A 10,200-nucleotide genomic window follows, 5' to 3' on the forward strand; every position below is an offset into this window, starting at 1 on the left:
AGCCTTCCTGGAACGTTGGCTCAGTTCCCAGGGGCTGTTTCCCAAGGAGGTAGGGGGCCCTACAGCAGGGAGCAGAAAGGAAAAGGTGCAGGGGAGTGGTCGGTCTGCAGCGTTGCCCAGCTATCAGCTCATGTCCCATCACTTGCAACAAGTGAGTGTGATTGCCCTCCAAGGTAACAGAGCCTATCTGGTCTTGGAAAACACGTCCTCTGGAAACCAGCAGAGGAGAGGCTCATGGAGGCCTCATCTCAGGCAGAGTGAGTCTCCCACACTCTGCCGTGCAGGGAACAGGCTGTATGCAGCAGGAGGCCTCTGAGAACCTGAAGGCGGGGCTTCAAGTCGGCCCACCTGCCTCTACTTCTAGGTTCTCTGCAGGGGCTGGTGTATCCTGCCACCGACCCCAATTCCTCCTATACAGAAACGGGCCAGCAGGTGGCGCCAGGGCTATCGCACAAGCCCATCTTCCCTGTGTTGGGTTGAGGGTCCTGAGTAGGGCCACAGAACCTGAGTTTCCAGACTAGCACCCTGGTTGCCCTTACACTGTAGCATTGAGGTGTGCGGTCTGGCGCCACAAAGCTGGGATGCCTGGGGAGCCCCAGAAGGCTCAGCTGGGCCTGGTAGAGACCAGGGAGTCATCACTCAGAGCCTGTTTACTCCCCTTCAGATTCGGGGGGATAAGATCTCAAGGGGTAGTGCGGCAGTGACGGGAAACACTATCCACTGCGTGTGTACGTTGTGCCAGGCCCTACACTCATCCTCCATCACACACCTCATTTCATCCTCACAACAGTCCCACGGTAGGCTCCGTGCTATCATCTCCCTCATATAAATGAATAAACCGAGGCTCAGAGAGGTCAGTTAAGGCCCACAGGGGCACACAGCTGGTTTCCCTGCACTGTCTTGACCAGATCTCTTCCTAGTTCATGAAAACAAATGAGAGGGGCCCCAGGTATTCCTTTCACCTCCCCCTGTGTTGCCCCAGATACCATGTCATGAATCAGTCTGTCCTTGCCTCTCTTCCAGTTTTCGTTTATTTCAACATCTTCTGCGCATCTACTGTGTGCTGGGGCCCAGTGAGTTGGGAGCTGTTTGAGGGCAGTGACTGGGTCTTATTTAGTACTGAGCCCCTCGCTGTGTATTGAGCTCTCTGTTCAGCCCAGGAGACCCAGGGGAACAAGATGTCACTAACACTTAAGAGGTATGCATCGAGGGAATTCCCTGCCGGTCCAGTGGTTAGGATTCGGCGCTTTCACTGCCATGGGCCTGGGTTCAATCCCTGGTCGGGGAACTAAGATCCCACAAGCCGCACAGTGCAGCCAAAAAAAAAAAGGTATGCATGCATCGAGGCAGTGAATGGAGGTGAAGGAAGGGGCAGAGCCTGGGGGAGTCGGCAGAACCCTCCTCTTCCACACCCACACACACAGGAGGCTGGTTCGGGGGAGCAGAGGCAGCTGCCTTTATTGGGGGCCATGGGCCGGCTGGCTTTACTCAAAGGCCACGCACTTGATCTTGAAGTCGCCATCGGCTGCCAGGTAGTTGATGGCCTCCAGGTTGAGGCGGTTGGGGAACTTGAAATCGTATCCACCAGGCAGCTGGATGGTTAGGTCTGCCTGGTCGAAGGAGACGCACACCTGGGGGTGGAGAGGGGCAGTGAGCGTGTGGATCCCACAGCGGGAGCCTCGGCCCTACAGCCACAGCCTGCAAGTCCTAGGCCCTCCCAGAGCCCTTTCCTCACGTAGCCCTGACAACAGCCCCGCTTCATGGTGAGGCCCTGAGGTTGGGAGAGGGGATGATGCTCACCAAGGATCACACAGCAGGTGACGGGAGAGAGGGGAGATGGGAAGGGAGGGGAGATGGGGAGGGAGGGAAGGGGGGCAGGGTGGACCTAGGTCTCTAGCCACTCAACCCAGCTCTGCCCCAGCCCACCCAGGGCCCTGACCCCACCCCCAGGCCCCAGCCCACCTCCACAACACTTCCAGGCTGGAAGGGGAAGACGGACTCCCGCTGCTCAGCCCCCCAGGCCCCGTCATCCTTGCTGTTACACACGATGGTGTTGGTGTCCCCGTGCGCGTTGAAGCGGGGGTTGAAGTGCAGGCACAGGTTGTTGCCATCTTTGCCCAGGTTCAGCACGAAGCTAGGGGATAATGGGTGGGCTTGAGGCTGCCCCCGCCCGCTGCAGCCCCCTCAGACCGACCAGTCTGTGCCGCTCAGTCCACGTTAATGGACCTCACCGGGGGAACTCATGGAGCCGAGAGGCAGGAAACCTGGATTCTAGCTGTGCCCTGCCACCTCCTTGCTGTGTGACCTTGAGCAAGTCCCTGCCTCATCTGGGTCTCAGTTTCCATATCTGCACAGTGGGGGCTCCACCGGAAGTATCTCTTAAGGGCCTTGCTATGCTGACAGCCAGGACTCTTGTAGACATGAATTTGTGTCCCTGCCCGTTTGGTCAAGGTCAGAGACTCCCTCCAGATGGTGACCTCTGGGAGGGCAAGTGTCCTGTCTGTCTTGTCTATCTCTGTATCCCTGGTGCCCAGCATGATGTGTGACACACATTAGGTGCTCTGTAACCGTGGGGCGAATGAACGAATAACAATAATACATTTGCTGAGTGGAGGTAACAGCAAGGCCTCCCTCTGAGGGTTTAGAAAGAATGACATGAGCAGTGCATATGAAGCGTGCGGCTCTTTATACTGTCAGCTGGTCATCAACGTGTGAGATGACCCAGCATTTCACCTCCACACAACCTCCCCCCTCCATTAACTGATTAACAAACGAGGCTCAAGGCGGTTGGTTGACTGGTCCAAGCTCACAAGGCTGCGGAGAAACTAGGCCAGCTGGCCGAATGAATGATGAGTTAAGGAAGGGCCGAAGGAGTGAAAAGCCGAGAGTGAAGAGAGCAGGATACACAGACCTCAGAGGGCGGGCAGCGAGGGTGACACCCTTTCATTCCCTTTCCCCGCCCCCCTCAGCCTCTGGTCCCGCCCAAAGCAGTGGGGAGGAGAAGGCCAGCCGAGGCAGATGACGAGGCCGCAGCTGGTTTAGTTTAAGGGGGCGACAACGGTGGGGGCGTCCAGACTCCGCGGAGGAAGTGACTCACCCAGAAGACATAGCCTCAGCAGCCGCCGACATTAACCCCGCCCCGCCGGAGGGAGGAGCCGGGCCCGGCCAGCCACGCCCCTGCCAGACGCGGGGCGGGACCCTCGAGCTCCAGCCCCCGCCCCTACCGCCCGCCGCCCCCGCCGTCGTCCCCTCACCTCTTGGCGTCAGGGGGCACCTCGCCCCGCACTCTGAGGCACTCCCCAGGTTTGAGATTCAGGTTGCTGGCGACCAGACCCTGCGCAGACAAGACCCCGCCCAGCCGGGTTAGAGGACGCAGGGTGGGAGGGTGGGGGGTCGTGCCCCCGCCCCCCTCCCCGGGAAGACCAGGCCTGCTCTGACCAGGCCGACCCGAAGGCTGAGGAACCCGGCTGCAAGTTCTACTCTCCTTCTTTTTGTGGTCCTGGGCAAGTCCCTACTCCCAACTGGGTCAGTTTCTTGTCTGGAACATGACTGAGGTTCTAGAAGACAGGATCTAGAAGTTTCTGCGGTTTAGCCCAGGGATTTTAGATGCAGAGTAGCCTGGGAGGTGGAGTGCTGTGCTCCATCGCCTCACTGAATAGATGGAGAGAACCAGGCTCCAAATGCGTCACACTGCGAGTTGGGGGCAAAGGAAGGTGAGTGCGGCGTCTGCCCCTCTGCTGGAGAGGAAGAGGCCTGGGGCTGGGCCATCCGCCACCATCCCCTTCAAGCTCCTCTGTGCAGAGAGGGCCAGGGGCTGGAGAGGAGACCCCTAAGGAGCACAGCTAGACCCCTTTAAGAAGGGAGAGCAGCCCAGGGCGGGAGCCTGCAACCTGGCTGGCTCGGGGTTAACAAGAGCCAGCGCAAAGCTTAACTGGTGTGAGTGGTTCCTCCTGCCAGAAACTTGAATCCTTTCCCTAGGGGCCTGCAGAAGAGTCTTGCTGCCTTCTTGCTCCTTTATCCCACCCCCCACCCCCAGCTTGGAGGAATGGTTGAGCGGGAATTACCCCAGCCCCCACCTGACCAGCCTGGACAGAATCACCCGCCCACGGCTAACCCAGGCAGGCTCCCTCCCGGCAGCCTGTCTCAGATCCTGGCGACTTTTACAGCTCTGGAGCAGAGGGTGACTCTGCCCTGGCCCAGTGACAGGGACAGCTGCAGGGGGGAGGGGACAGGAGGCTCTTTGGGGGGAAGGGGGAAGGGATAGTGGCCTGGGCGCCCTCAAAATGCCCCACTCCACCTCCAGTCGGCCACACCCTTCCCACTCCCACTTAAAGAGCTGCAGAATGTCAGCCCTTGGCAGAAATAACTGTGCTGTCAGACCCTGGAGGAATCCAGAAAATTCTTAAGCCAGAGAAGGCCTTGCGGAACCATGGAGCCCACTCCCATTTTACAGACACGGTCACTGAGGCCCAGAAAAGACACTTGTTCAAGGCCACACCACAAGAACTAGAACCCCGATCGTGATCTGCCCTCACTCTGACTGGCTGTCTGCCCCCACGCCATCTCTGGGCCTTGGGGTGGGGTCCCCATACTCACACAAGCCATGACTGAGGAGAGGAGGATGTTCCTGGGACTTCAGGACCAGCTGTCTGAAGACTCTACTGGAGAGATGGGCCACAGCCCGCTCCCACCCTTTTAACTGGACCAGACCCGGGTGAGTCCCGCCCCCTGGATGCTGAGCCAATTGTAACTCAGAAAGGAGATGGGGGCCACGGGAGGCGGAGTCAATGGAATTTTGAAGCCAGTTCTGGAGCAGAGCTGACCAGTCAGAGTGGAGACCCCCCCCATTCCTTCTTAGCCACTCCCCCAAGGTCCAGGCTCCACCTCCCATTCTCTTACCCCTTCCCAAAATTATGCTGTGGCAAGGATTGAGGGAAGCCAGTGGAAAATAGTTTGAGGATGAGCTAGGCCCAAGAGTTGGCGGGAAGAGGGCCAAGGCCAGCTAGCTGAGCTCAGGGGGTCCCGCATAGAAGGCGGCTGAGGAGGTGCAGTGTCCTTCAAGAATTAGATCTGGGGTTCGTGAGGCTGCTCCCTGGCAGGGGCCAGGGCGTGGCCCGCCCTGGGCGCCTCTGCAGAGGACCCAGGACCCAGGACCCATTAACCACAAAGCCCTGGCCCCGCCTGGGCCTCCCCCGGAAGCAGAGATTGCGGCTGCTGCTCGTGCTCCTCACTAGCGCTAAAGAAAGGCTGGGCCGGTGCCAGGCTTGAGGCTGCCGCCCAGGCTCAGGGCTCAGGCCTCAGGCTTCGTTCTGCCTTCCCGAGGGGTCTGCCGGGGATCCTCCAAGAGCCCCTGCCTGACAGCCTCTGGCCTGTCAGAGAGGGTCAGGCCTGGGAGGGGGCCCAGAGTGAGCCAGGCCATGAGGGGTTGGGGTCCCCGGTCTGTGCACCCCCATCCACTCTCCTCACGTTTCTCCCTCTGACACCCGGCGCAGCTTTCCCTTTCCCCATCTGTTCAGCAGATATTTTACTGAGTACCTACTATGTGCCTGGCCCTGAGCTAGCCTCAGAGGATTCAAAGATGAAGCCCTCAGTCCCTGTTCTCAAGTAGCCCACTGTTGGGGCAGAATCTGGCCATGAACCTAATTAAGAAGCAGCATGATGCAGGCTCTGAGGGAAGTCATGAGCGAGCACCTTGGTGGGATGGTCCAGAATGGGAAGAAGGTGAGTCTTGAAGGATGGGTGAAGAAGCAGGGACTGGCATTCCAGTGTGGGCAAAGGCTCAGAAATGAGAAGGCACAAGTCTGGGGAACAGTGAGCATCTGGGCATGGCTGGAGTTTAGGGTGTGCTGGGGAGAGATGGGGCATGAGGGTGGGAAGCCAGCGGTACCTGGATCATGAAGGGCCTCACTGAGGGGTTTGGGCATTGTTTTATCTGAGGGTGCTGGGGAGCCACCGAAGGTTGTAGGAAGAGTGAGTATTGAGGCCAGATTTAGGCTGCAGGGAAAATCACTGCAGCAACAGAGTTGAAGGTGGGTTGGAGGGGTGCTCACCTCACACTCAGAAACCAGGTAGAGGGAGGAGCGTGGGGAGCACTGGGTGAGGTGGGGGGCTTGCTAAGAGAGTTATCAACAGGACCTGCTTCACATCACTGTCCCCCTCTGAAATCACCAGCACTGAAGAGGGAAGAAGATGTGGACCAGGGGTGACTCACATCTGGAGCAAACCCGCCCTGCCCTGCACTGCCTCCCCAGACCCCACCTTCCTCCAGATGCCTGAAACCCACGCTGGCACAGGAGGAGAGGGGCTGCCCGGGGCTGAGAGGCAGGCCCAGAGAGGTTGGGTCGCACCCCTTGCGAGCCCCTCATCCCTCCTCCTAGACCAAGCCAGCTGCCACGGAAACCAACCACAGAGCTTCACTTTTTCCTCCAGGGCCTCCCCCAAACCTCAGCATTAGGGAGGGGTGGGTGGGGCCTAGCTCCACTGCCTTTCCTCTGTGCTTCCCCTCCGAGGCCCACAGACACTCTCTGCCTGGTCAAGGAGTGGGGGCATTTCAGGAGGAGTCCAGGACCAAGGCCAGAGGTGCTTCAGACGCAGTCGTTGCTGTGACTGCCATCAGGTGGGACTGGCTGGCTGTTCCCACCCAGTAGTTGGGCTCTCAGGGCCTCAGGAGCTGCTCCTCCATTCTCCCCCCAACCTGGAAGACGGGTCCAGCACCAGGAAGTGTTTGCTGTTGGATGAGGGGCTGCTTTACTCCTCTCTGGCATCTGGCTTGTTGAGGGCTGGTAGAGAGATGGAGTGGCAGGGTGACAGGGTGTATAGGCCCCCGGAAAGGCCCCTTTGGGAGTCTGGAGACTTGGGTTCTGGTTCTAGCCCTGCCACACCCTCCCCAGGGCATCCTGGCAAGCTGCTTCTCCCTGCTTGCCTCAGTCTCCCCGTCTGTGAATTGGGGATGTGCAGCCCTGCTCTCCTGCATGAGGTTAGTACAAGGTGGAGTTCAGGTCTGTTGTACTTAATAGATGATTATTTTTTTCATAGAGTCTGAGAAGGTTTTAGCCTTCCTCTTATCTCTTCTCCCAGGCTGAGTTCACCTTCCTGGGTCAGCACTTCTGGGAGGCCTCCCTCTCACCACCCCCCTGTCCCTCGGCAGTCCCCTCCTGCCTAGGCTGCGGTGGGGAGTCTCTCCGGAGTCCAGTGTCCCCTATAACAGGGGCCGCAGTTTTCCTGAGGCAGGGACCAGGGACAAGGTGCATTGCGTGCCCCCCGCCCCCATCTTGGGGCCTCCTATTGGTGGCGCCCACTTATCTGTCAGGCCCTGTGCCCGGCGCCTCACTTTCATACATTATCTCATTTCGTCTTCACCTCCCTCCTGAAGCAGGCCACCTGGGTGAAACTTCTGCACAGGGAAGCTGCTCTGGGGCCCTGAAATGAAGCCGATGTTAGAATCAGAGAAGAGGGGCAAGTCCTGATTTGGGGGCTACCTGGCTGTGACTCTAGCCTTGGTCCTTGTCCTCCCTGAACCTGTATCCAGGCCCGGAAGGTGGGAATGTTACCCATCTTGGAGGGTAGCAGGAGTGTAATCCTCTGGCTGCTTGGAGGATTACAGGAGTGATGTGAGAGGGGCTGCACGTCAGTTCTCTCTCCTGCACCCCCCAAGGCCAAGGGCACCCACCCCAGGGACTCTCCTCCCCCTCACTGGCCTGCCGCAGAGGCAGCGAACTCTCTGGAATTCCTCCATCCTACAGGCTGGTGCTATGGGCTGGACCTTGGCTTCCACCATGAGAAATGAGCTGAGCTTGTCCAGACAGGGGATCCAGGCCAGCATGGCCCTTCCCAGCCTGCCGACTCTCCTGCCCCGCCCCCATGAAGGCTGCGCCTCCTCCAGCTGGCCGTGGTGGCGAGGGCTGCCAGGCCCACTGAGACGCCATCCACACCCCCAGGCAACCTGGCTGGCCCAGCTGGGGAAAGTGTGGGTGGTCAGAGCCAGCTCCAGAGCTCCTTCATTTAATGATGCAGAGACCACCCAGAGAGTGTGGCCATGTGGCCAGGGTCACACACACGGAGCTAGCGCTGCAGCCCTTTCATCTGCCGAGCCAAGGAAAGAACACTGTGGTCCGGGGATACCTGGACCTCAAAATGATCTTTTCCTCCTGCTCCATGAAGGAAGGACTAGTTGGGGGATGCCCCCAACTTCAGATACTTTTCCAACCAGTTTGTGCTGGAGCCCACCTCCCTGCCTTTGCTTATTTCCTGGTGTTTGTCCCCCTCTGAACACAGGCCCCAGCTCGCCTTTGGGGAACCACTCCTCCTCTCATATGAGGTCTGGGTGGGGTCCAGACCCTGTCATTCATTAGCCCTCCAGGGCTCAGGCATGAGTCTTTTTTTTTTTAACTTTTGGTGGGGGGGGAGGGTGAAATAATTATAGACTCACAGGAAGCTAAGAGTTTTTTAAAAGCTTAGAAAATATTTGAGACTTGAAGAAAAAAATGTGTTGGCCCCAAAATTCTAAGACTGAAGAGTTGAAATTAATGAATGTTTACTGTGCTCAAACCTAACACTTGGTAATCATAAAAATTGTATTACCTTGAAAACAATTTTGTGGGTTGAATTTTCTTCGAAAGTGTGCCCAGTTCTCCCTAGAGGTTGGTCACTCCTAAATTAGATCCCCATAGCCAAATAATGTCTAAAACAAAAGCATAAAAATATTTGGGAAAATGTATAGCAAAAACTCCCCACAAATATATTTAATGGGGGCTGTGGGTACATTTTAATGTTTTCTATAATGTGCTTGGGACCTGTGTATCAGGAGAGTTTGGGGCTGCAAATAACAGAAATCTCAACGAAAACTGCTTGAAAATTAAGGAAAATTCACATACCAAGCAGTCTGGAGCTAGGAGGTTTCCATGGTAGGTTAATTCAGTGGCTCAATGAAATCAAAGATCTGGGTTCCTGCATGATCATGGATTGTGGCCACGTAGACAGTCCTTGCTCTTCTGCACAACCACAATCCACAATTCATCCTTGCTCTTAGGACAGACAAGCTAAAGGATTTGGGATGAACTGTCTTCACATCTGCAACAGACTCTCGAATGAGTCAGTTAAAAAAATGTCAAGATACTGGATCGGCCAAAAAGTGAACGATCTTTTTGGCCAACCCAATATATACAGAGCAATGAAGCAAATCGGACAAATATGAACAATGGAATCTAGGTGAAGGGCACATGAGTGTTCATTGTGCTGTGCTTGCACCTTTTCTGTTGGTTTGAAACGTTTCTAAATTAAAATTTGGGGAGTGTGACATAATAAGAAATGTATATTTGGTCCATGACCCTAGTTCCTCACACAGAGTTCCTAAATCCTTTGGAATTTCCTAAGTGATATGGGTGCCTGAAAGAGCATCTTTTGTTCTAACATTTTGGTCTCTGACCCCAGTTCCTGACACAGCTCCTAAATCCCTTGGAATTTCCTGGGTGATAGGATCTTCTTTTGTTCTAATGAGGTGACTCTTGGTGGGTACCTGGATGGCTTCAGGAGGGGGGCTGGTCACCAGAAAGACCAAGCAGTGATCAGAAGCTTGTAACTTTCAGCCCCGCCCCCCATCCTCCAGGGAGGGGTGAGGGACTAGAGACTAACGATCAGTCATGCCTATGTGATGAATCCCCTCCATAAGAATCCCCAAACCACACAGTTTGGAGAGCTTCTGGTTTGGTGAACACATCCACATGCTGGGAGGGTGGCACACCCTAACCCCACGGGAACAGAAGCCCCTCACTTTGTACCCTCCAGGACCTCACGCTATGTATATGTCTTCATCTAGCTGTTCATCCGTAAGCTTTATCATATCCTTTATTATATAATAAAACTGCATTCATAGTGTTTCCCGAGTTTTGTGAGCCGTTGTAACAAATGATCAGACCTGAGAGGGGAGTTGCGGGAGCCTCCGATTTATAGCCAGTTGGTCAGAGTGCCAGGTGATGACCTGACACTTGTGACTGGCATTGAAGTGGGGGAAAGTCTTGGGGGACTGAGCACTTAACCTGTGGGGTCTGCACTAACTCCAGGTAGTGTCGGAATTGAATTACTGATAGATTGTAGGATACCCAGTTGGTGTCTGCAGAAAACTGGTGAGTTGCTTGATGTAGAAAACCCACGCATTTGGTGTCAGAAGTACTGTATTCTGTGGGCAGAGGAAACAGTTTGGCC

General features: G+C 56.1%; 1 protein-coding gene across 1 annotated transcript; it reads right to left on the minus strand.

Moving 5' to 3' along the window:
* Nucleotides 1-1,432: 1,432 nt before the first annotated feature.
* Nucleotides 1,433-4,737, minus strand: LGALS1 (galectin 1). The gene is made up of 4 exons (XM_007165643.3): nt 4,597-4,737; nt 3,255-3,334; nt 1,963-2,134; nt 1,433-1,631 (listed from the first exon to the last, which is right to left on the minus strand). The coding sequence occupies exons 1-4, from the start codon at nt 4,603-4,605 to the stop codon at nt 1,485-1,487; spliced, it is 408 nt and encodes a 135-aa protein (XP_007165705.2). The 5' UTR covers nt 4,606-4,737; the 3' UTR covers nt 1,433-1,484.
* Between the last annotated feature and the right edge of the window lie 5,463 nt (nt 4,738-10,200).

Source organism: Balaenoptera acutorostrata, chromosome 11 (assembly GCF_949987535.1).
Source record: "Balaenoptera acutorostrata chromosome 11, mBalAcu1.1, whole genome shotgun sequence".
NCBI classification, from domain to species: domain Eukaryota; kingdom Metazoa; phylum Chordata; class Mammalia; order Artiodactyla; family Balaenopteridae; genus Balaenoptera; species Balaenoptera acutorostrata.